The sequence below is a fragment of the Dreissena polymorpha genome, chromosome 7, assembly GCF_020536995.1.
Source record: "Dreissena polymorpha isolate Duluth1 chromosome 7, UMN_Dpol_1.0, whole genome shotgun sequence".
Classification (NCBI taxonomy): Eukaryota; Metazoa; Mollusca; class Bivalvia; order Myida; family Dreissenidae; genus Dreissena; species Dreissena polymorpha.
Window position 1 is genome coordinate 15,120,333 of NC_068361.1, and position 27,650 is coordinate 15,147,982.

The window sequence follows — 27,650 nt, forward strand, 5'->3', positions numbered from 1 at the left end:
TGGAGAACACTCGCTCCGATGGCACGGATGTCGATGACACGGACAACAGCTTCTGGGCGACATGCGCTATTGTTGGGAAACGTTGTCTGCGTTCACACCACCACACCAACGGGTCGCCATCGGATTCACAATTCACCCGCATGTACGCATCCAACTCATCTTCATGGTTTGTAGCCTCTGTCGGGGATGTGATCAGGAAGCTGAACCTTGGCCTTTTAGTCGGAGGCTGCTGACTATCATCTCTGGTATGAACACGTAGTGGTACCTCCTCCATCATTCCTTCGAGTGCTGTACGCGTCTTATTCTTCAGTTCCGGTGTCAGGAAGTTGAGGCGCTTGTACCGGATATCAAGTAGGGATGTTACCACTGGTATGCTTGCGGCCGTCTCAGACTCGTAAGGCCGGAAACGGCGTTTCAACTAGTCCCGGAGTGTCTCCTTCACGCGACTTATCAACGCACTATCGTCACTCGAGCAGCCCAGGCTGTTAATGAGCAATCCACAAACAACGGGATATATCTCGGATGACGAGACATGCGTGTCGGAACACATGTTATTTGTTGCCTCTGTGAGATCTTGCAACGCAGACGCAACGTCTCCGGCAATCTCCCACTCAGCGTCGGTCAGCAGGAGACCCCTGTCACGCTTCCCTGTTAGGCGTGGGTTGAGTAGGATGTCGGTAACAACACGACGCTGCTCCACAAGGCGTTGCAACATCATCTGCGACGAATTCCAGCGCGTCGGAACATCCTGAATTAGGTCATGGTCAGGAAGTTGCATGACAACACGTCGCGATCGCAGCTCTGCTGTCATGGTTGTGGAGTGCCGGAAGTGGCCGACGATCTTTCGTGCTCTCGACATCACGTCTGCTTCTGACGGAATGTCCATGACCGGCTTCACCCACAACTGAAGGGTGTGTGCGAAACAAGGGAGGTCCTGCCAGTCCGGACACAGACGGCCGGCTAAGTCCATATTTCTGGCATTGTCGTGAACACATGCTACAACACGTCCCTTCAGACCAAACTCATCCACACAGTCCTTAAGGCGAATAGCAAGGTTTTCGCCGGTGTGTCGCTCTGGCATAGCGCGGGTCATAAGTATGCGCGACTCCATTGACCAGTCTTCTTTGATGTAGTGTGCGGTTACTGTGAGGTATGCCTCTGTGGCATTGGATGTCCAGGAGTCAGTTGTGAGAGCGACAGACGTGCTTCCTTGAAGACTGGACAGCAGAGACTTTTTTGCGTCATCATACTGCTGGTCAATGCGCGCCCTGACGGTTGTTCGAGAAGGCACCTCGTACTGCGGATTCAGAAGTTGCATCAGATGACGAAAACTCTCGTGTTCCACGATTTTCATGGGCACGTATGCCTGGACCACGAAATTTGCAAAGGCCTGGTTGATCGTCTCGCTCGACGAAGGACGGGGGGGGGCAAAAACCTGGTGTAACGTCTGTTGCTTTGCCACATCCGGACTGGCCTTGTTGTTGTCAACGGACGGATGCTTAAATTTTATATGATTTCGCAGATTTGAGGTGCCGCCATGCAGTTGAATTGTTGCACTGCATAACAGACAAGATGCAGTGCTCTTGTCTGCCGATTTTCTGAAGTGTTTCCATACCTCGGACGGTAATGGTGGCATCGTTGGTGACGTAAATTACAAAAATGATAGTAATTTCTCAGAAGCAAATACGACGTTTACTCGACAAGATTTTAACTACGAATGCATTTATTCAGAAAATTGTTTCTTATAAAACACGGTATTTTCGCGAGCAATCAGTGTTGGATATTGGTTAACAAAACATCAAAAAAAGCCGTGCATTGTCTAAACTGTTTTTTATCGCGAGTTCGATAAACGTGTCAATTACGTCTTCGCTAATAGCCCCCACTCCCCGCAGTTCGCTAGTTAAATTTTCGCGAGTCAAACAAAACAATGGTGCCAATTATCAAAACGTACCCCTATTTGTTATCATAAAGGTATTGATTTATTGCTTTATTGCTGTGTTTGTTGACACGTTATTTATTACCGTCGACTGTGCGGCATGTTGTTTTAACTAGTCGCCAGCGCAATTTGGCAGTATGTCACGCGAAAAAAGTTAAAACGTTCAAGTTATTCGATGAAAAAAAAACATAATCAAATATATTTTTCAAGGTTAACCTTTTGCCGAAAATGTAACCGGTTAACTGGTCGTTCGGTAGGTTAACCGGTTAACATCTTGCATCCCTAATAAAAATAAGTCATGTCAACATAAAACGTAGAAACCAAACATACAATATGTCACTTTAAAGTAGCTATAAGCATATATTGGCGCCACCTCCTATTCTTAGCGCCACCTCCTCGGCATTGGCTACATCTCTTTTTGAAAAATGAACAATAATCTATTAGATCGGCTAAAGGCGATATTTTTATGAATGCATTAATGTGAACATATTCAAAACATTGTATTAAGTAATTAGCGATTTAATTGGCTAGGAATGTGCTCGTCAATCTGATATTTTAGGTGAGTGCATGTGCCGCTTATCGGAAGTCAGACCCATTAAAATCTGCCAAGAAACCTGAGCTCCAGCAAATAAAGGTATTGCTTAGAATCTACTACTAAAACAGTACAAGGAGACACTTTCATTTTAAGCGAATGGCCTATTGAAATAACAGGACAACACATTGATTAAGTTATGGATTTTATATATCGTATATAAAGAAACTTTTTTTCATATATTATAGTGTAATACATATAACGAACCTAGTAACTTCGATATTGTTTTTGTTTCAAAATTCATCTATATTTAATTCTTATTACCGATTAACTTTACATGTGGTGGACAATGAAAGATCTCATTCAGTCACGCAATCACTTACTATATACCATATACACTCTTGAATTCCTGTAAAATAATATATTATTATTTTTCTGTAGATTTTAACTCTTTAGATACTATAAAATACCAGATGGCCAATATTTTACATTATCTCTATTAATACCATTGTATGAAATTAAATTTTGAACATTTTTGAAGGAACACAGGTAAGGAACAATACATGACAACATTTGTAAGTCTCAAACATACTGGACTTATATTATTTCGCAGTTAATATGCACAAATAATTATATCCACCAAATTGAATTAACACAACACCAGACGTCGTTTTTAAATGCGTTTAATATAAAGCTATGCCAAAAAACTGAATTGCAGGCATGCTAAAGCGGCTTCTTATGAACGTTGATTACGCCTACACAAAGAGGGTTTGGCTTTAAAGTTTTTGGTTTTACTTTGTACAATTTCGTAAGATTAAGAGAATACATCTTTGTGTTACGAACGTCTCATTATTCCCTAAGCCTACGTTGCTTTTTGTTTCTTGAGTTTCTTGGTTTCCGAGGCTTCTTTGTCTTTTGCTGCTTTCTCCGCAACCTGTCTTTCTAATTCTTTCCTTTCCCTCTCAGCCTCTTTCTCCTCTTCTTCCACAGACCCCAATCTATTACAACGGCCAAGCACAGACTCCATCCATCCAGTAATGTCAGGGTGGTGAAGATTCAGGAACACGCTGAAGTGTCGTTCCTTCGAGCAATCATATGATCTGCATCAAAATGAATATACTATTTGATTTTCTATAGTAGTTAACATCCTCTTTTAATAACCGTTCAGAAATAAACATTGTGAAAAGTCAACGGCACACGGTGGAGGGAAACCTTATTACAGCACAAGCTCAAATGTACAAACACTGAAACTTCATCTCCATCAGCTATGGAGAAACATGATTTTAATGTGTTGTCCTTTGTTTATCGCAAAGTGTAATAAGCTCAACGCGATCTATGAGAGACACGTATTCAGTTGAAGCCATACACGTGTATTTGTTTTGCTAAGAATGGTATTGTTACCTACCTGAGGCTGATACCCAGTGCAGTGTATCGCCCCATGTATGGAAGTTCAGCCATGTAGACTCCACCCACATCCCCTCGGCATGTTTCTCTTTAAACACATGGAAATAAAATGTTGTTTTCACTATTAGCAAATATTTGATTTTCGAATATGTGTTGTGCAAAATTGCTTAGCTTTTACAGTTTGAATCAGTAAGAATAAGCTTTCTTTCTACACAGCAAACACGAAAAGATTAAAATGCAAATCAACTATTACCACAACGTACGTTTCTGTTTGTATGTTTCCAACGCAGAATACCCTGTCCGTGTCTAAACCGGGATACATTAATTCGCATTCGCGATCTGATTGGATGCTGCGTCTGTTTTGATTGAGAGCATTCCATGGTGTCTGTCTGTGCTTCTCTGGCATTAGCCCCCAGCCTGCGGTGAATCCCTTTGCATTATTATGCTCAAGGCCCTTTAAATCCTTAAGGAGACTGGCGGAGAAGTTTAGCAGCTTACCTGTGATAAACAGAGGAACAATAAATAGGGTTTCTGGTTGGTAAACAGGTTTAGTCTCAACGCAATTTGATCCAACTATCGGTTTTGGACATCACATGGCTATGAAACGGTTTTGTACAAAAAATGACATGAATTTGGTTTGTGAATTGTATTAATGATTTTTGTAATGAAAATACATTATTCCTAGGAACAATGTAAAAAGAGGAGTTTAAGTTTTCCGAGGGAATTCCAGGATCCTTCAATTTAAATGAGTGATACAAAAAAGCAAAAGGTATCATGTCTTATAACCAAAATATATCATGAATGTTATTTTTGAATGTTCGCAGAATATTTGAGTTCTATGGCCTCGCTGCTGGACCATAAAATGATGATAATATTCATATTAAACGTAATTATTTACTCGCATTTTGTGAATCCGTGGTCTGACTACACTTACAGACGAAGTTTGAAAGTGTTTGTAATTTACATTTTGTAACCCAGTTCTCTCATAAAACGTATTTTTAATTGACTGTTAGCACACATTAAACCATAAAAGTCATACCAACAGTTTTTCTGAAAAATGTCGAAACACTCATAGTTTGTATTTATAGTATGATTAATGGGCTAGAAGAAAGCAAAGCAAAAGCGTGTTATTAAAGTGCAGGTAACACAAAACACTTGTATTTACGGTAAGGAAAGCAAATCGGTTTGATAAACGAGTTCAGAGATGCCCTGGTCTTGTTGATTTCACCCAGGTCCAAGATTGCGACGTCGTTGTTTCGTATTCCATACTTGTCCGGAATACCGGTATAGGTCGGGTGTCGAATGACCTTGACAGGATACGTTCTTTGCTCTTCGTTGTCTTGGTCAAACAGTTTGATAATTCCAAGACTTACGCTGATCTTTAAAAAGACACGAGTTAGCGTTGGAAGGACATACACTAATCTTTCAAAAGTAATTATATATGTTACATGTGTTTGCATGGATAATGAAAGTCTAATTCCTCTCACCTATAAATGCAGATGTTATGCAATACACCATTGAAGGAAACATATGTGTGCACTAATGTTGTTTTTTTTTAAAAGTAGTTTCGTCCAAAAATGGAATAACTCTTAGCAAAATGTTAAGTATTTTACTACATTTTATGTGTCATACGTTGTCGATACCTCATGAGCTGGGTAAGAAACCAACTCTGTTGTTCTTTCGTTGACCTCTGACACGCATCTGGCCGCAGTAATGAAGAACTGGTCACATAGCAACGCTCCTCCGCACAACTTCACCCGCGCGCCTATCCAACCTATCCAAGGCCACGCTCCCTTCAAATGTGTTTACACATTTTTAAAAATTCTTTTAAAGTTTCAAACCGATCATGTATTCACAAATGACAACACACTAACTGATTAATCAGTCCAATACACAATTGATAAGAATTGTTTTATTTCAAGCTGCAGTCCATCGAGTAGGAATCAAAACATAGTTAATTTGCATTAACTGAAATTAGTTGAGAGTTTATCAAAGGAAATTGTTTTTACTTACGAAACGTTTATGGTGTCAATACATGTAATTGGTACAAGCGCAACACCAAGAACATGCAGCTTGAGCCTATAGATTTATGACGGGTTATATATACAGAGCCTAAACGACAATAACACTGCAGACACATTGTTCGTTCACCAATTTCAATGGGGTATAGTTTTTATAAACTGTAAACTGTTCATAACAAACGATTTTTATGAACATAATTGGCATAACGCTGTTGTATTTACTTTGACGGCTTCCCCAGTATCCTGTTGTACGTTTGCTTTTCCGGGCTTACCGCACTCTCCGAAATCTGAAGGTCAAAATATTTTATAATTTTTGGCAAACCATGACCATGGGATTGCAAAAGTTCCCATCACAAATTGAAATACCCATATAAGAAAAAAACATAAAAATAAAGCATATTTACACGTTTTTGTAAAGAGTGAAGCGAAATGTAAATATATTAATGACAATCAAATAAGACAATTTAAATGAATTGTGTCAAAATCCATAGGGTTTATATGTATATAAATAACTTTTGTCACGAAAGCTATTTATTCTTATTGCATAATCGATACACGTGTCATTAAAGTCCCCGAATATATCAACTTGTATACAATTTACTCGTAAAAATTAATCGTAACACAATAATTTCTGACAGAGCTGATAGAAGTTTTTTGTAGTCAGTAGGGTGTTCAAATTACAACTAACATTTAACATGTGTTGAACTGGGAATCATAATAATTGATAAGCATTTTTTTCTAAGGTTTTTTAGTGTACAACTGTGGGGTAAATTACTTTGATGAATTGTAGTAAAATGCGATTTGATTTATAATAGATAATGCAGGCATTATGATCGTAATGAGAGTTTAGACACTTTCTGCAAAATATGAACTCTAAATAACCTTAGAGAACACGAAGCCTTGAGAAACAATACAATTATTTTTTCGTGGCATTAATGATACATACGCTATGTTGCGAATTATGTTTTAAAGCTACGTAGAGTTCATTTTCAAAATTATACAACCTTTAAGAACCCCGGAGCTAGTGTGAATTGTTCAATAATTGCAGTTGGCAGGAACATTAGCATATACAACGGCATTTTAAATTGTGTTGTCTCGAGGCCGCAAACATAGCGATGTATACTCGAAGAAAGTAACCCACCAATATTTCTGCCAGCGATGGTGTCACTAATCTTCTGCAAGTCTTTGAAGTCGTCCAAAAAGAACACGTGCTCATGATGAGGCTCGCTTGCAATGGCGCGCAGGATCTGGCGGTCGAAGTTTCGCCCAACAGCAAGTGCAAATACTTTAAATCCCACCTCTGTAATGTAACATATCACTCCCAAACTAATTTCCCATGTTTCATTTATCGATCATTAAACACGTTTTATGCTATAAATTAAACCATCATGCATCAGAACGAGAAAGAATTGCTTATTGACAGGTAAATATGATTAATGCGGATCTTCATTTTTTTCGGATACATATTTGTGTAATTGTTTGAACACTATAATTCACAAACTTTGTTCAGTTTCAAAACGTTTTTGCATTGCAAATAAGTAGTTTTACGACAATAACTGTTTGTACTGGTAGACAATTAGTGGGTATCTAGTAAGAACAGCAAATGACCATTATTTACAAGGCTACGTTAAAATTGCAAACAATACAAGAGTCCCATAACGTTGAGACGGTGAATAACCACCATATTGTCCTTATCTCTTAAAATTTAGAGTTTCATGATCCAAAGCATGATCCATTTGTTATAGCAGTATCAAGATTTCGTATGACGTCTGCAAGACGTTTTCAAATATTGGTTAAAACAAAAAGAATCATTATCAGAATTGATGTGTTTATGTGTATACAATCATGTATAAATTATTATGATGTAGTTTCTAAGTTTGTGCAGCACTTTAATTTTAGCTACACCCACCAAAACATGATCATGTTATAGTAATCTATATTCCTTATAATGTCTTTAAAACCGTAATTCATAATGATATATAATGTTCTTTTCAAGTTATGTCATGTTGTTTGTTGTTTGCTGACGAACGGATGAACAGTGGAACGGAATGACAAATGGCAAACGTATAGCTCAATATGTATACCAAATCAAGTGATCATTCCTAATGTATTATCGGAGTTATTACACTTGTTAGTTTTGTTAAGATTTAGAACAAGAGATATGACCGTGCTTTTAGAGAATAGTACGTTAGTGGTCTTGAATTGATCAGGCATGTTGAAGAAAGGTTTTAAAAAGGCGATGTACACACATAAAACTAATAAATATGATGAATCCAGTGGGGGACTTATAAAACAACTTCATGTAGGACCGTTCGTTCTAATTACATTAAACGTTATATTTTCTAGAAACGGTTTTCCTGATTCACTGGAAGATTATTCTGTTGGCACATATGACCTTCATGGTTCGCTTATCAATATTCATAGCTATGAACATGTTCTCACACGGTGTATAATGAAGCGGTCACGGTATATTCACCTTAGGTTTCTGTTGTAGCAGTCTCATACTTATACTAACCTTTAAGGTGTCGTATTCGTCTCTTTAACCTGTTTGTATCTCGCTGTACAGTCTCTTCTGCATCAGTCAAAATAAATACGGCTCGATTTGTGTCCGCGCCTCCCCTATGGACATCTATGGAGTTGGTGCAAACAAACAAAAAAGGTTATGATTATCGTATGTCCGTCTTATTGTTTAACAGTACGAATGCAGTTCATGAAATTACTTGTGTAAGAATCTTGTAAACATTTTCAAAGGTTAGTATTACAAACATCACGGTCGAACACAATTATTAAGTTCCGTGCTATGAGCTTACAAACAAACTTACCTTTTCTTATTAATTCCAAATATACATCCCTGACTGCCATGTCTATGGCTGCAATGAGAGATGTCCCACCGCCGGTATTCTGGAAAAAGAAGGTGAACTTACGGTATGGTTTATTTGTTGTTGTTTTTTCTCGATGTATATAAACATTCTGTCATGTGTGGCACAACTGTTGCAAACTTTTGTTATATTCAATAAAAGACATACAATGTATACATGTATATGATCATAAAATAAAGTGCTACCATGTAGTAGCAATCATGTTCAAACATGTTATACAAGATATGCTAATATATACTTGTTTGACCTTTTGGTTTCCTTTTGTTAAAAAAAAAGGTTAATATATTGTTTTCTATGGTAGAATCTATGGATTCAATTTGAATCTTTAGTTTAAAATAATTCTCATAAACAGTTCAATGTTGGTATTTGTTTTCTGTATTTCATGCTGAATATAAAATATTTCATTAATATAATTATGCAATTCACAACGTTATTTACCTCTTGTATTTTTAAGATTTTTGCCCCTAAACTGATGTCTAAGAGAGGTAGTTTAACATTAAATTGTTGTTTCTCTAGAAAGGATGTCAATTGATTCCACAGAGATTGAATATATTTACACTCACAGAAAAGGTGATCTATTGTTTCAACATGTTCACAACACATATGACATAGATTTGTGTTGGATAGGTTGCACTTATTTGTAGCTATGGTTCTCTAGATGTATTTATATTCAACATTTCTCAGTAGTTGATTTATATGGCATGACAAATATTTGTTTCCAATTAAATTCTTTTTTTCCAAGAAGGTTTTGCCATTTAGTTTGAGCTTTTGAGAATTCGGCATGTTTTTTTGATTGCGTAAAATATTTTGTTTGTTTTGTTTTGCAATTATCTTTTCTACGAATGTTTTTTGAGTACATGGTGTGTTATTTGTATTGGTAGCAGCTTTAATATGTTCGGGTATACTTTTGATCAATGTGTAGTACATCAAGAAATTACTTGTAGGTATTCCGAATATGTAGCAAAAGTTATCAAAGGAATAGAAGTGGTTTATTCTGTAGTCTTACAATTGATCTACATATTTTATGTTTCTTTCAAACCAATGCTTATAGAAAAACGTTTTATTGTTAGTTGTTATGTCTTTATTGTTCCATCAAATTATTTTACTGTTTATTTTGGTTTCTAAATTATTAGTAACTTTACACCATGCCGATAGAACATTCCATAGAAATATGTTTTGGGTTGAAATTTCATCTAAGATATTATTGTCGATATTACATTCAAACCGTTAGGTGTCATCATATGTTTTGAGAATTTTCTGGTAGAATAATTTCCATTTACTCGTATTGGTATTATCTAAATATCTTTTCACCAAACTGCATTTGATTGCATTCAGGAATGAATCTATGTCCGTTAGTCTGATACCTCCATATTCTACTGATTGAATTAATTGAGTTCGCTTAATTTTATCAGGTTTACCGTCCCATATGAAATTAAATATTTCTGCTTTTATATCTTCAATAATATCATTTGGTGGGTTTGGAACTTGCAACATTTTTATTTCAGTGATTGGACTGTTATTCTTAATGCATATGTGCTTTGATTTTAGAAATTGACACATCGAAATTTACCTCCCGTCAACTTTCGATATCATGATCTAGTCCAAATTGTATAAAACAGCCCGTGAACATATAGGTCAGGGTTTTTACACTTAACATCGTTGAAATGTCGGCTACAACGTGCAGCTTATATAGGGATTGCAAGATAAAGAACAAATTATCCATATCTGATTTGTTGTATACGTTTTTACATATTGAGTTGATTGTGCAATGCACACTCCGATAATTTGGGGAACACAATGGGTTGTGAAAATAGTTGTTTGAATAAATTAATTTAGGGAATTGAGCTACCAGTATATGCGTATTTAGTAAACATGTTGTTTATTTCATTTCAGTGAAAACATTATTTTGTCCATCGACACATCGTAGAAGTATTTATGTTAATGGATATACTTGCTTCCTTCAAGTGCGAAAAATATGTTATTAATCATGATTGCTTGATGTTAAAGAGTTCGTGGACTGAATTAAATTGCCATTTGATTTTCATTGCACTTGTTTACTTGTACGAAAATATATTTTCGATGATTCTAAATGTGATATATATTTTTTCGTAATCGTAATGCAATCTTTTTATATTTTAAAGAAGATATTAAGGGGTTACTGCGCTTGTTTCTAATCAAAGCGTTAAGATGTTTTCTTTTGTGTGTGTTTTGTTTGTGATTATAATTATGTAAAGTCTAATAAATGTGATATATGCAACTCTGCCTGTAAATATGATCCTTGACAAATATTAAGGACCATATGATATATCTAGAGGTATCACTGACAATTATTATTCGCCTTTACACACATATACAACCTGGACAATCCGTTTTGTTTTTATTCGTGTAATTTTCTAGTATAATGTCAATGTTATCAGGTTGTTCATGGGCTCCACAAATCGTTTTGTGTCGATAAAAATAAGTACCATACAGTTATAGAGTAAACAAGCCTAATGTCAAAAAAAACAAAACTTTTTCTTCGAATTCAAATTTGATCGTGAAGGTGGACACATGGCATGTGTGTGGGAAACATATAAGTCGGCATTCGTTCCAATGAAATTTTGGATCCCTCATATCATGCGGTAGTCGCACTCCGGGAAAGCGCTATTTGAAAATTATGCGCTGTATTTTTACCTTTTACCTCAATGTTCAATCTTACCACTGTAACCACGTGTTTCTTGTACGTATCGGACTAATACAGTAATTGCAAATCATCCATTTTCAAGTTTGACAAAACAGTGCTTCATAAGAACTTTGTCTCCTTAGTCTGACCTTAACTTGACCGTTTACAACACATTACTTTCACGGTACATAACGTCTAATTTAGCTGCAAAAAAAAGTGTCAAGTTATTTCAAAATCCTTTAATGCACGATTTAATTACAGTCATCACCAGTCCTATTTTAACAACATAACCCTGTACGTTTACATTTTTACTTAACAAATTGACATGAGCACACAAAATAGCCACATTGTTTTGTGTCTTACATATCGTCTCATATATTTGAACATGTATGCAATTCATGGTGAAATTAAAGTACGTATACGCCTTAGTGTAACTTTAAAGCGTTGTATTTTAATCAAAGTTGAAAGGAGCCATGTGATTGTGTCGAGTTGCACAGCGTCTCATGCAGTTGAATGCATTTGTCAAGTTACTAAAAAATTCCTTCAATTGATGAGGAAATAACAGTCCGGGACAGAACTAAGAAAGTTTATTTCCTTCTGGTCAAGCTAGAGTTTTACTTCGTTTAAAATTGGATGGGTTGCTTAAATCCGTGTAAAACGACAGCCGTTCGTAAAAATTTACGATAATAGAAAGCTACTGTAAATGCAATTATTATTATTATACAATTATTCTTATTAAATTCAAAACTTGACAGAATAATCATTGTTTTAACCAAAGTACAATATTTGGTTTAAAGAAATTCATATTATGTCGTCTTTCATTGTAAGGCAGAATTTCATCCGAGAGTCAACGAAGTTTTACGTAACAGCAGTTGGTTATAATTGTTTAAAGAACATGTAGTTGATGACAGCATTTCTTTTCTTAAATCAGTTTGATCAACTCACCTGTTATCTTAAAGTCGCTATGACGTCACACGACTTTAGCAAATACTTTTTTTTTGTATAAGGGCATAATTTTGTAAAAATGCAACTATTGCCAACCTTGCATTTAATGTTGGTATATGTGCAATAGAAACGACCCAAGTTTTAACTATCTGAATCAAATATGCTTTCGAAGTTGAAATTGCATTTTTCCAAGGTTTTTACACTGATATTATTACTACAGTGTCTGTTTTAATGAGCCTGAAGCGAATCATACCTTTATTTGGTTGATCTTTTGTATTACCGCATCAACACTTCTCAGAGTTGGATCATTCAAGTTGAAAACGAGGGAAGCAGTATGGTCGAACGTTATAAAGGCAAACCTGGTCCCATTGCCTCCTGTGAAACAAAAATAAACACAGACATACACAAGACATTTGAAACACATGTACGGTACCATAGAATTATTTTTGCTTCAGTCATATTGACGAAAATAAAAATGCAGTAAATGAAAGCAAAGATACATACTTGCAAACCTGTATGGAATTTGTTAACAGTGCCTTATTTGTAAACCAGTTTTAAAAACCATTCGTATTTTGATTCCACAATTTAATTAGTCTTCTAACTCGTTACCCAGTTCCTTTAACTAGGAAGCATAAGTACTATTTTCGGACTGTACTGTGCATTGTGATCAGCTATCGCAATGGTCTGCGACACAAGTTGCATTTACCAAAGTACTCTCGTTTTGGTTGTAAATATTTATTTCAATTGCGAATCTTCAGAAAAGACTTTTAATGTCTTCAAATTATCGATATCTCCATATTTAAGAATACATTGAATGTAACATTCTGGTTATTAAGTATATGCGTTTATAACGTTGCATTGTGTAGACATTATTTGTTTGTCGAACGTTGAAATGATTAGTCAAACGTTGAATCAACAACGAATACACTGTTCTTAAGCAATAAGTGTTGGCGTTGAAATATTAAGGGAAAATCGCAAGAAACGTCTACCTCCGTCAGCACTAGCTGAAACTCCAAATATCTTGACAATTATTTTCGTGAAGTTTTTTGCCAGTTCCAGAGACACATGACCAATGCTCGCTGACGTGTCTAATATGACTATGACGTCCAGTCCTCTCTTGCCCACACTTAGTCGAGCTGAAAATATACTATCTGGAGATTAGAGAGGATTTAACGATGGTTATTATAATCAATACAGGGCACATATTTTGATGACACATATTTAAAAAAATAATACTTGCTTAAAACTCGTCTTAGAAATTAGTTTGAGAGCTCACGAATTGCTCACATGGAATTAATTGAACTTTATAAATGTATATTCCATGTGTATATATAAGGTTTAATCACTACTTAACGAGCCTCTTTTAAGTTTGCTTACGTATTTCCAAAACCAAACGTATACTTTCAGAAAGTATTTTTTATTTTATTTGTCCATAAATTATCGCGCATCTAACGATCAAACATTATTCAACATATTGTTTGAAAAACTGACTTTTATGTATTTTCAAACTGTGTATTTAAACAGAAGAAAAATAAAACAGACGCGCGGGAATATACGGTTTTGAAGTACACAATAGCACAGAGCAAATTCAGTCTTTAAATCAAATAACACAATATCCTAAATGTCGCTCGATTGTAACGGATACCAAAATGAGCAATACAAAGTTTCTATCTCATAGCCTTGTCTGATTGTGAAAATATTTCTTTTTAAATACCTTTGGGTATATAATATGATATGGTTTGAACTGAAAACTCGAGTCAGGTCCCGCAGAAAAGTAAAATACGTAGAATAATGGCTGACCTTGGGCGCCCGGGTCTGACGTCCCGGCAAAGCGGTCGATAAACTTTTCCTTCATTGAAATCGCAATATCAACTGCGTTCTTGTAACCTTACAAATACAACAAAAAAATAAATATCGAGGGAGAATGATAAGGAAACCCGTTCTAAAATCTATATTAAATACTACTTACATCATCCATAACGTGAACTGTATAATGGCATTATAATAACTTATACCTCCAGATAGTGTCTAAACATTTCGCGGTCATTTTCAAAATTGCATTCTATAAAGGACTCATATTAATTCACAAGATTGTGTTCCCAATTATCGATCTTCAAGAACGGAAATGCATAACTCACTTTTAAACCAGACATAAAAGGTTGACTAGGATCTAGTGTTTACAAGAAATGGCCTGAACGCAGAAACGCCATCATTGCATTTCGTATGCCCGTACATTTACTCTTTGTATACTTAGCCGTTCTTACATATGTATGAATGTCACGGATATATTAACTCTTACTTCTACACATGGGTGCTAGCCCACTCCACGCCTGGTATTCTAGGCATACGATTTCCTCCTGGCCCTCCAGTGCGTAGCCGATATCACACGAGTACCTGAAATAATGAAAACAACATAGCCGACATTTTTATCAAAGCTTATCTTTTAAACATTTTTTGTCTTAACAACGCGTTTTCTTTGTATGCAGTAGGAATATATCTGCATGAAATACAACACCATCAGTATGGAGAGCACCGATCTTATGAACACATGCCTTGCGCTTGGGTTAAATCAAAATAAAGTCGCAAAAAGCCAACCGTTCTTTTACTTTTTTCTAGGCGATTTAAACACCCAGTCTCTGGCGCGAACGCCCAGCAAACAACGTCGACTGTTGGCATCAATACAAACTGCTTCTACAAGGCCGTCCGTCAAACAGGTATGTACATATTTTCCGAAAAATATATCGTGCATTATAATTTTAAGTTTACATTTCGAAAGCTAACGTGAAAAGAGGACCTGTTTGATGTAATATAAAAATGCATTTTCATTTTAAAGACTCCTTCATTACATGCTAATTAAAACCGTTTAAAAAGAATTGTAAAACAAGTAGAACATATTTTGTTAAGACAAATGAAATACAATTAAGCATTGCTGCCGAACTATTGACATTATAATTTAAAATGTTGTATTATACTTTATAATATACTTATAATGTAATTGATTGTCATCCAATGGCAATAAATTAACCAGCAAGAAGCACAGGAGTGAGCATAATTGCTGCAGTAAACGTAACATTTCAACATATTTTGCTGATTAAAACAGGAAACAAATTTTAAAAGCAAGTGGAATATTCCGAGTGCTCAATAGCCTCATTAGAAGAGCCGTGAAGTGGCCTTGTCAAGCATACATATTAAGATAAACAAAGCACAACGTCCACTGTACAAACAATGTCAAGATGATATATGAAAGTAATTGTCAGATTGCTACGTGAAAATACACATGTAAAACGTTTTCTTGGTATACGTCGAAAGTACAAATCGGTTATTTGGTGGTGTATAATAGTAATATTATAAATATATATATATATATATATATATATATATATATATATATATATATATATATATATATATATATATATATATATATATATATATATATATATTTATTTATATGTATAAATATATAAACATAAATATATAAATATATATATATATATGGGTGAATATTTGATTAGGTTCCATTTACTGCCCATATTCAACAATTATCTAAATGGTAGACATTAACGGAGATTAGTTTCATAATTACAATTTAACAATATTATAAAAGAGTTCTTAGCAAATCACACGCTTAAAGCAGTTGTATTCTTTGTCAAAGCAACTAACCCCCCATGTATTTTAGTAACGGTGTGTTGTCCGAATTCTTAAAAGATAATTTTCTTGATTGTTTTATAAACAAAAATGTCAAACGAAAATAAAATAAACCAACCATATGGAGCTAGATATATTTAAACTTAACTTAATAACAGTTACATTTAGTAGCTTTATATGCAGAATAATGTTTAATGGTAAGTTATGGGTCTGTCCGTAATTATTCAAGTCGACACCGTTACGAAGAAAATGTCATCTACCGCACGGGAATGTAACGGGGATAGAACTTTTCCGAAAAGTAAACATTTTTTCAACCTTTCACGTCATAAAAAAACAATGAACAGAGCGCGAAAACTGTAAAAATCATAAACAAATAAGTAAAATATTGAACGTACTTTTATTCTGTGTCAACACCGTGCTTCCATTTTCTTTGCTATTTCCACTTTCTGTTCTCTTATGATTAAAAAAAAAAATATGCATTCGAAGATGCCACAAAATAATTTGTGCGGCATGTGCTTTTGAGACAAGTAGCATGCTGTTTGTGGATGATCAAATGCCTGAATGTTATGACCGTTACGTTCCATACCGTAACGCTGAATGAGTAACGGTGTTTACAACATCGTAACGGTGTGCACAAATATATACACACATTATGGTGTGAATAGACTTCGTATTCATATCGCCGATTGTCTTTCAAACAACATCGCAAATTTTACATGGAATTTATCAGACAAAAATGGAAAATGAATACAATTGGAACCAGTTCTGTCAGAATTCCTGAATGCCATCACCGTTACGTTTCACACCGTTACGCTGAATGAGAAACGGTGTTGACAACATCGTAACGGTGTGGACAAATTTATACACACACTATGGTCTGAATAAAGTTCGTATTCATATCGCCGATTGTCTTTCAAACAACATCGCAAATTTTACATGGAACTTATCTGACATACATGTCTTGTAAAAAACACGCTGCGAATTAACATGAATATGAAAGTATAAGATACTCTGTCCACACCGTTACAATTGTGACAACACCGTTACGCCGCAAAAAAAAAAGAATAAGTTTATATACATTAAGATTAAAAAAAACTGCAAACGTGTTTTAACATCATAAAGTCTTCAAAACGATGTCCAATGAAAGAAGAATTTAGTATATAAACATGTACCCAAACATTTTATAGAAATTCTTGAAGTTGTAAAACGTCATTAAAATGTGTATTTACACCGTTACGCACTTAAGGTTCTGAAAAAGTCACTTACGATTTCGATTTGATGTAATAGCCACTCATGATCACTTTATACAATGAAACAACGCAATTTTTTTTATTTCATTGAAATCAAGTTAAAATATAAAAAACATTATCAAACAAGTATTTATGTCCGTAACGCTGTTCTCTTCACAGCTTTTGACGTGCGTGAAATAATCCATCATAATCGCGATCTGGGCCCCATTAGGTCGTGCCCAGCTAAGGTTAACGTCCGTCTGACATGTTCGTAACTGATAAAGGGTCTGTCGACACTCCTTCACTAATTGTGTTTTTGAATATTTTTCTATTAAGAATGGAACCTAATCAAATATTCACCCATATATATATATATATATATATATATATATATATATATATATATATATATATATATATATATATATATATATATATATATATATATATATATATATATATATAATGTACTTAGTTTGCACACAAAAAGAAAATAGTGTTTTCATTTTAGAATGCGGTAAAACAACTTATAATATAAAATTATAACCTGATTTTTTGTTCACGCCCTCTTTACATACATGGTCTCTTGATGGATACAGCTAGAAATGCCTTATAATAGTTCTCACTAACCTGGCCTTGTCGCCCTTCTGGTATCCTGAGACATACACGCGCCCGTTGGTGGGAGGATACAATATTGGACACTGATGTTGGACTGAAATCAAACGTAGTACATGTAACGAGACTATTTAGCAACTGATAAATCATAGGGAAAGCAAATAGTTTAGTTATATATGTATACACACATTTTATTTGAATTCAGATAAACATGATTGTGGGCCCAAATAGTGCATGTGTATAATTGCTTTACGTATTCCTAAATACTATTCTGTTTTGTCAAACATTAGGGGGAAATCAGATTTCTTGTAAATGTTTTGATAGTTTAACAACAGTTTCTTTTTTTGTTTTATGTTTAAAAGGCTTATAGCACTAATGTATGTTGGTTGATTAATGCACTAGTATATTAACTCATGTGTTGCTTATTGTGTCATTAAGTCCTACATAAATTCATTTGTTGATACCATTTAGCATGAACTCCTACAACAATTCGCTCTTTGATTCAAATATTCATTAACTACCACATGTTTTTCATACCATTATTCATTAACTCCTTTAAGAATGCATTTATTGATACCATAATCCAGTTATTCATAAAATTATTCATTTGTTGATACCGTTATTCATTCACGATTCATGTTCTGCTACAATAGTTGATTGGATGCTGCTGTAAGTATTGTACCATTATCATAATTAATTGGTTTGATTTGCTGCTACAATAATACATTAATAACTAACAACTCTTAACTTTTAAACAATCATATCATGACAAGCGGAATTAATTCTCTACCTCCAAGATTAACCTTTTAGTAAAACGCATAGGGCTTTGAAACAAGAAGCAATAATACACGGCTTGCTGATTATCGTGAACAAAGCAGTATTAGATTCAATCAAATCTAAAAAATCATTAAAATGTGTCTCCATTAAGAGATAGTATTTATCATCAACTAAAAGTATATTTCATTTCACAGACAGTAGCAAAACATTCACAGTTACTGAAATAGGCATATCGACGGCCAATACGCTATAATATTTCCAAAAATAATACTATCTTTTAATTAGTATTTCTAAAATTGCTGCTTGACCCTTTTGGTTCGTTTCTATTAACCATCAATAAAGCATTATTTTTATATTAATAAAAAGTGTCCCCCGGGTAAAAGTAAGGACACAGTTAAAGCATACGTTCATTCGTTGTAAATGAAATATGCATTAATTACTGCTATACGTATGCGTATGCTTATATCCAAAACGGAAAAGTATAGTAAAATTCTCTTCAAAATAGGACAATTTTTTATGCATGAGTTGGAATGCCTGAAGAGGCAAGACTAAATAAATTGTAATTGTGTACATATTGTTCTTGATCATTTTATCAATCTTACACTGTTTCTAAATAAATGTATACACGAAAAGAGGGAACTTTATTCCTTTGATTAATATTAATATTTGGATGGAAATTATGTCGAAATGCGCCTTTAACGTTTCGGATTATGATTAGATGTTTTCCCTATCAAATGGTTTACCTTATTTGCAGTGTAATAAACTACTACGAAAAGTCTATCTTGATATCAGACTTTTATATGCTATGTGTTGTCTTTTACCTTTGACAAATTAAGTTGCCATAATATTGTATAGACGAAACACGAACTAAGTTTGTGGTTAATACAGCGTGTAACGATAATTATAATTACATTGACTTTAAAATATTTCATTACACTCGTCGAAGATATTTACAAATTCACTTGATATTCATTAAACTTTAATGATCAATGAAGAATACCACAATACTTAGAAATATGCGAAGAAAGAAGAGAAAATCAACATGACAACGCCCTCAATCTGCGCAGAAAGCGTTAACTTTTTCATACAATTTTCTTTTCCTTCATGTTAATGAATGCCGTTAGAGTCCCGTATAGCTACGGTACATAAGAAAACCGGCGCTCTGACGGAATGCCACCGGCATTCACCGGGGCTCCGCCGGGGCATTACCGTCGACGACCGGGGTGAAACCGGGGCGTTGTCGTAGCTCTTCCGGGGTCTGATGCCGGTATGGACACGGTGAGTGCCGGCGGTGTTAAGGTATACCGGGGCTCTGCCGAGACGCTGCCGGCTTTCACTGGGGCACTACCGGCGACAACCGGGGCTATGCCGGGACGCTGCCGGCTTTCACCGGGGCACTATCGGCGACAACCGGGGCTTGACCGGGTTAAACCGTAGCAAATCCGGGTTGACCGGGCCTCTGCCAGGCTGTGTGACTAAATCGCTGCACAATTGATGAAGTTATGGCTGTTCAAAGCCATGCACCCCGTTTTCGGGTGATTTGAGTTGAATACATTGTTAAATATATATTTGATGGTGAAATTATTTTTGCAGAAAAGTTGATTGTTCGTTATAATATGATTATTTATCATTCAAAATGATGTTTTTACTAATTAATATCATAGCCACACGCTAACCACCTTTGGTTTGTAGATACAAAATGCTCGTTGTTTTTCCATTTGAATTTCCCGCAATGATATCTATTCATACGACACATGAACACTAACATGGTGTCCGTTTGTCGTATGAATATATATATTCGCGGGAAATTAAAATGGAATAATTGTGTCACAATTAAATAAAAACGAGCATTGTGTATCTACAAAAATCTATGTAATCATACCACATATAGCGTTGAAATTGTGGCTATTGCTATGAGGAACAATGATTGTTAAGGTGTTAACTTTATTTTACGAAATACTTGACGAAATTTTCGTTGATTTTGAGCGTTTTAGAGACTTTAAACCCAGATGAGAGTTTGAGGCCCATGTCAGTGTTAAGAAATGTTTGTGGGGACAATAACACGACACTTTAAGTATTCTTCTGAATTTGATGAAATTAAAATATGATACAATAGGATTACCATCTTTGAATATAATATGTCAGTATTCGTTGCCGTCCCTACTATAAATGTAATTATTTTTAACGAATATTCAGCTATCAAACTACATTTACCACATGTATCGGCCGCCTCGTCATAACCATCAAGACAGTCGGGATAGAAGTCGCACAACATTGTCTTACTGTGGCACTGTCCGTCGTCGCATTCGAACATGTCTTCACCACAGTCTTTAGGATCTGAATATGAAGAAATGCATAACTGTAAGCCTATTTTGGAATAAAATGTTTTACATTGAAAATTCATAGCGCTTCCTCGGTTGTTTTTTGTTGTAGTCGTTATCGTTAAGAGACTACATCAAGTAAAGAGTAAAGCATGACTATAATGGATTCCTAAGCTTAAAAAACAAAAACCACCTCGAAATATTTATCTGATGAATATGACTGATAATCAGGTTTTCGTTAAAAGAGAACGTTAAACTCGAATAACTCCGTATGTAAGTTCTGTTTTAAACTACAAAGAATACCTAGAAGGAACAAATCATACCGTCTCTTATTCAAACCTAAACTTATATGCAAGACAAATATTCTAATTTCGAGCGCGAGATGAGAAATGATTCGTTTGTACCGCGTATGCATTTACAATACTGAAACAAGACACCGGCAAACATATTTGATTGAGAAAATACTCAGATTTAAACATAACATGCATACATTTTGTTTAATTTGAGGAATGTTCAAGTGCATGAACAACGCTGTTATGGTATGCTATGCTGTTATATAGAGCCTTTACACATGATCCAACTTAACTCATCCTGGACATAGTTGTTCAAATAGTAATTTATCGATTCCTCTTCATCTATTAGCGTGTGTTTTTTTGTTACCAACCTCTCTTGTATAACGTTTTAATTAATGTATTTTATTTTAAGTTTTCAATCTGTGAAATTATACAATTGAATTCATTCTTTCTTAAATTAAAATTAAATTTATTCATCACGTGCACTTGTTTGTCTAACAAAACGCCGTATAAGTCATTTCTACTTCTGTACTATGTTTATGGTTTCATCCTCCAAATTTTATGTACAATGTAATAATTAAATTAATTTAATCCATAATGTATACATGTATATATTTGTCGCTCTTAACCTTGCTATTGTAGTTGCATATTTTGTAATTTGCCAAGACGTATTTGTCGAATTTATAATTTATTTTCAATCTATTAACCATTAATTAGTCGAACACAACTCTTAAAAACAGTTGTATATTTGGTTCTTTGTGAAAAATCACACACAATGTATTAGTATATATATGTGATAAACGCGATCAAGATTATATTTAACGTAATACCTCTATGTTAATGTTGACATAAGTATAAGCAGATATGTGTCAAAATATTTGTGAATGTCAACAAACTGCAAAGTTTATGTCAATAAAACATTCTGTCTGCCTGCTGCTTGAAAACAAAGCATGTCGTGTCTCGTTCGAAACAATAACTTTGCGCTAGTTAGATAACAACGTAAAGCAATATATACAAATCAAAGTCGTACGCATATTTTAGCTGTAAATGTATTATGAACAAACGTTTGTGATACAACTGTTATAACTACGAGGTAATGTGACACCAGTTGGGTCGATAAATACAATCCGATTTTAACGCTTTTGTTGTTAGCAGTTGGCAAACTTTGGTTTTTAAGCAACATAAGTAGAAGACGAATTATATTATACGCCCTTTGAGTTAGACAATTATAATGAAATGCAACAGAAATTGCAGCTGTAAACACAGAATATATAAAATTATAAAGACGCGTTGAACTGGTTAACACCTTTCCCAAATCTTCACAGTTGAAGTTGATCCCAAAATATACAGTTATTGAAAGTCTTACGGATAGTGACAATACATTTTGACAATGCCTCAGAAGTGTCAGTGTTCCTTAATTCTAAATTAAGAAAAGTATTAGCAATCATCGTTTGGTGTTTTCACAAAAATAAATCGCCCCGCTATATCGTGTGTTTCGTGAAGTTGCTCTTACCACATTCACTTTCGTCCTTCTTGTCGTCGCAGTCATCAACGCCATTGCAAACATCCTTGTCCATGATACATCTGGTATTGTCGCATAACATGTGGTTATTGGGGCATGCTAAAAAATAAAATAAAAAAAATATACAAGTTAATGTTGATGCAGAAGTTAGTACACAACATGTGGTAAACCTTCTTGGATTAAGACATATTTCAGTTATTCACTAAACCTTTAAAAAAAACACAAGAAAACTACTTTTGATTATGTCAAATACAACACCGAATGAAATATTGCCAAAATTATGAATTAAGCGCGTCAAGTAAAAAAAAGCAAAGACAAAAATCTTAAACATTTTTTGTTTGATTTTGTTATACGGATAATGCACGTGGTGCAAGTGCCCTTATTAACCCTTAAAGTAATAATACTTCATCGAACAACATAAATAAGTCCATAGTGTGCAATTAAACCACTTTTAACACCGGACAACAATTGAAAAAAAACAATAAAAAAACAACTTGACAATTTATAAGGAATCACAGGTTGTATTTGGAAACCATACAAAATATCAAACCAAAATAATTGAATTTTAAGGGGCAGAATTAAACACTTTATGTTCGCGTGGGAATTTAGCGTTTACATAGAAAACTAAAGGCAATTCGCACGAAGTGTTTTGGAAAAGACGGATTCGCGTTTGTCATTAATTGTTGTAACAGCTAACCAGGGTATTTCTCTAATAAATAGAATGATTTTCACTAACATTATCAACTTCACCGTTACTATTTTGACGCAAATATGCACGAACCTTTTAGTATGAACATACTAAAGGTGCGACATCGAATAAGACAAGAAAAAAAGTAATATATATATATATATATATATATATATATATATATAAATTGTTGATAAAAACGCAATACCAATGTATAAATAAAGTAAATCATGCTTAACAAGAGACCCTACAAATGAAAACCATTGGAAATTAATATTCTGAAATACATAAATATTGTTCTTTGTCTGTAGATGTATCACCTTTAGCTATTAACATTAAAATGTTTGTTTATGACATCAGCATTGAAAAGTGTTATTCTAACATAGACAAGACATTGACGTTGGTAAAAAAAATATTGCTCATAAACTTCTCACTGCTCTTCATGGGGTTATACTGCGAAAATGCATTTAGCGAGATAATTCCTGCTTGCAAGTTGTGTATCTCATGACCTTTTTACAACAATTTTACTATTGTGTATAGATTACTTTCGAATTCCTTTGACCGTTAATTGTTATTTTTTTCAATTAATGTAAGCAAAAACTATTTGGTATGTTCTGTTCATGAATATACCATATTCCTTTATTATATCATACATGTATATAATTATCTAGGTTATGTAGATTAATTCTACTTAAGTCAACGGTGCGACAATTTATGTACATTAGTCATCTATAGCATTAATGGGTTATTCGAAATGAGGTTATCATTTATAATATGTATACCATGATACATTTTTGTTATAACAGGCCGACAGACTGACAGATAATCAGGGTATGAGACTGAGAGTTTTGTACAATATTAAATATAGACCAATGTTTATACTACTAGAAGGTTCAAGATATTGTCTACTGTACTTCTAGAGTAATCATAATATAAATAAGATTCATCGTAATAAAAGTGACCAAGCATTTGACATCAACGGAAGCACCAAAGGTTGTGTGTAATCTTCACTGACTTTGGAATCAAGCAAGCTTTCAATCTTCAATAGTTAATCAAAACCCCGTACTTGAATTCGACCCGGCGCAAGTACTCATCTACTGATAACTATGCATGTGAATACATATTGTGCCATCATCGGTTGTTCCTTACCAAAGACTAGATTAAAGTAACGTTGCTGCCAGCCTTGCCCGTTTATCCACCCCTTACAGTAGTAGACACCCGCGTCGGACTCAACCATGTCTTGCACGTTAAGGATGATGTCCCTGCCGAACGTTGTTTTGACGCTGTATATCCTAAAATAATCAATCCTAATTCATAGCTCGACAACATTTATCTGACACTGACAGTTATGCATTTATTTGCTTAAGCACAGTTTTAACGAATAAATTAACTGTCTTAAATGTATCGTGATATTTAAATCCAATAATATCCCAAAGCACTGTTCTGTTGCCCTTGGTTGAGGACACGTTCATATTATTCGTGCGTTAATATTTCCTAATATCTGCGTGGCTTTCACAGAAAAATATGCTTATGTGATTATACCCGTCGAACTCGAAATTTACTTTATTAAATCGATATTTTTTAATCATCAATATTTCACATCTACTAAGAAATCGAAACACGCCCGATGCGGCATTTATTTAGAATACATAGACGGCCATCTAGATGAATCGGATGAGCGTCGATGTAAAGATAAATAAACAATAGTTTTATCGAGATAAATGAATCGGATTTATGCTCATTATGTAGCACAACCTCTGGGAAGCAAGCGTCGAAATCGGTCGTCGGTAGTCATTTCTGAAGAACTGAAATGCATGCGATGCCCCAGATCCAGTACAATAGGCGTTACAATATACCTGAAATATCACACAAAATGGCTGTACCTATTATATCCAAAGCAAAACACATCGCAGTACACATAATATCGACGCATAAAATGGCAGTATTAAATGTAACTTATGCAATAGGAATCACAGTACACTGAAATATCGACACATATAAGTGTTGTATCTAAAGCACAAAATACAATAGGCATTGCAGTATACTAAAACATTAAAAAACGCAATGACTTCTTTGTGTTAACGACATTGTGGTACACACGGTATTTTTACAAAAACTCGCAGAACACCTATATTCCTACCTTTACGAGCCTTACACATTTTCTACTTGGTTAAATATTCCTCTACTGACCTATGCGTAGTCGAGGTGCACTATTTATAACTTGATTAAGCCAACCACTTGCAGCTCGTACGTAGCCGCCATCCGCTATTTCAAACCTGATATCTCTTAGCACTTGGATCACTTTGGCATCCCTAGTCCCGTATTTCGTGCCGGATTAAGCCGACCGCTAGTATCTCAAATGTAGACTCCGTCAGAAATTTCCAGCTGGACTGAGTCGACAACTTAATGTTATTCCTCGTACGAAGTTACTTTCCGAAATTTCTTCCGGAATTCAGACGACCACAAGTGGCTCATACGAAGTCACCGTCCTATATATCCTACCTGATTGTGGCGACCACTGGTAGCTCGTATGTAGCCCCGCCCTAAATATCATAACTGATTGTGGCGACCACTCGTAGCTCGTATGCAGCCCAAACCTGTATCTCCTACCTTATTGTTGCTACCACTCGTAGCTCGTATGTTACCCCCGTCCTGTATGACCTACCTGATTGTGGCGACCACACGTAGCTCGTATTTAGCCCCACCCTGTATATTCTACCTTATTGTGGCGACCAATCGTAGCTCGTATATTGCCCCGCCCTGTATATCATACCGGATTGTGGCGGCCAGTCGTAGCTCTCATGGAACCCCGCCATGTATATCATTCCTTATCGTGGCTACAACTCGTAGCGCGTATGTTACCCCCGTCCTGCATGTCCTACCTGATTGTGGCGACCACACGTAGCTCGTATTTAGCCTCACCCTGTATATCTTACCTGATTGTGGCGACCATTCGTAGCTCGTATGTAGCCCCGCCCTGTATATCTTACCTGATTGTGGCGACCACTCGTAGCTCGTATATTGCCCCGCCCTGTATATCATACCGGATTGCGGTGGCCACTCGTAGCTCTCATGGAGCCCCGCCATGTATATCATACCTTATTGTGACTACAACTCGTAGCGCGTATGTCGCCCCAGTAAGGTATTTCCTATCTGATTGAGACGACTATTCGTAGATCTATCGTTGCCGCAATTCGCTACTTCCTACGTGATTGAACCGACCAAACGTGACTTACGTTAATTGAACCGACCAAAAGTGGCCTGTATTCAGCCCCCTGGGACAATTCTTACCTGATTGAGCCGACCGCTAGTGGCTCGTACGTAGCCCCCGTCAGGTATTTCCAGTCCTTGAAAGGTTACGGTTAGGTTGCAGTTAGTGGCGGCCTTGTCGGCGAGACCCGACGCTAGAACATAAAAGGGGAGCATCATAATGCCTTGCAAACAAGACAAAGCTTATGTGGTTGATATTATAGTAGATGTTTCTTTGAAGCGAGCTATTTAGTGATGCCAATTCTCTCATATATTTTGCGAAATAAACACACACTGATTTTATACCGTCTAATAAAAAAAATCTAATAATGTGTTTGAATAGTACAATGTGTTAACAATTGAAGACAAAATGTACACCATTGATGATGCGCATCCCCTACAAATGCACATGATGTGATTCATGAAAGTGGTCTTATGTTGTGTTTCATGTTTATGCTATGCAACTTAAGTTTACTAGTTGTACATAAATAGATTATTGAGAATACTAGTTTACTTTAATTTAAAGCTGAGCTTTAAAACCGAAAATGTGATGTTTGAATGAACATATAATGTAAAATTACTAAAAGCACACATTCGTCGCCATAAAAGTTTGTACCAAAACGCCTCCAAGTTTACTATCACGGTAGTTTATACATTCTTATTGATTATAAATTATTTTTAGTAATCAGAAAATATAATTTAAACAATCAATGAAAATAAAAAGAACACGAACCGCTAAAAACAACGCAGAGAAAAATTCCCAATGATCCAAGCATCTTGGCCGATTTCTTTGTTCTGCGAGCAATCCAGCGCCGCATCGTTATTTAATATTGTCTTGGTACTTACAAATATGGAGTGTGAGTACTTCAGATTGTTATTTTGTTCTACATAAAGTGACATTTTCCGGTCTTGGAAACGTAAAAGAAAAG

The 27,650-nt window shown here is 35.2% G+C and overlaps 2 protein-coding genes across 3 annotated transcripts; both read right to left on the bottom strand.

Moving 5' to 3' along the window:
• Positions 1–418: 418 nt before the first annotated feature.
• On the bottom strand, positions 419–1,636 carry LOC127839480 (zinc finger BED domain-containing protein 4-like). The gene has a single exon (XM_052367876.1). The coding sequence runs from the start codon at positions 1,634–1,636 to the stop codon at positions 419–421; it is 1,218 nt and encodes a 405-aa protein (XP_052223836.1).
• A 1,024-nt stretch (positions 1,637–2,660) lies between these two features.
• On the bottom strand, positions 2,661–27,565 carry LOC127838836 (complement C2-like). 2 transcript variants are annotated; one of them, XM_052366833.1, is made up of 20 exons: positions 27,455–27,565; positions 26,764–26,876; positions 25,228–25,328; positions 24,622–24,764; positions 22,776–22,883; positions 20,863–20,985; positions 17,887–17,968; positions 14,679–14,773; positions 14,180–14,266; positions 13,369–13,515; positions 12,633–12,754; positions 8,716–8,794; positions 8,409–8,522; positions 7,035–7,193; positions 6,116–6,180; positions 5,516–5,665; positions 5,038–5,251; positions 4,136–4,370; positions 3,874–3,960; positions 2,661–3,568 (listed from the first exon to the last, which is right to left on the bottom strand). In XM_052366833.1, the coding sequence occupies exons 1-20, from the start codon at positions 27,537–27,539 to the stop codon at positions 3,331–3,333; spliced, it is 2,547 nt and encodes an 848-aa protein (XP_052222793.1). In that variant the 5' UTR covers positions 27,540–27,565; the 3' UTR covers positions 2,661–3,330. The 2 variants fall into 2 exon arrangements, with proteins under 2 accessions (XP_052222793.1, XP_052222794.1); XM_052366834.1 differs by lacking the exon at positions 14,180–14,266.
• Between the last annotated feature and the right edge of the window lie 85 nt (positions 27,566–27,650).

Coding starts and splice junctions, on each gene's coding strand:
- LOC127839480 (XM_052367876.1), bottom strand. CDS start 1,636: ATGCCACCATTACCGTCCGAGGTATGGAAACACTTCAGAAAATCGGCA.
- LOC127838836 (XM_052366833.1), bottom strand. CDS start 27,539: ATGCGGCGCTGGATTGCTCGCAGAACAAAGAAATCGGCCAAGATGCTT. Junction 25,329..26,763: donor CTAGCGGTCGGCTCAATCAG/GTAAGAATTGTC, acceptor GTGATATTTCAG/GTATATTGTAACGCCTATTG. Junction 14,774..17,886: donor CAGAAGGGCGACAAGGCCAG/GTTAGTGAGAAC, acceptor TCATTATTTCAG/GTACTCGTGTGATATCGGCT.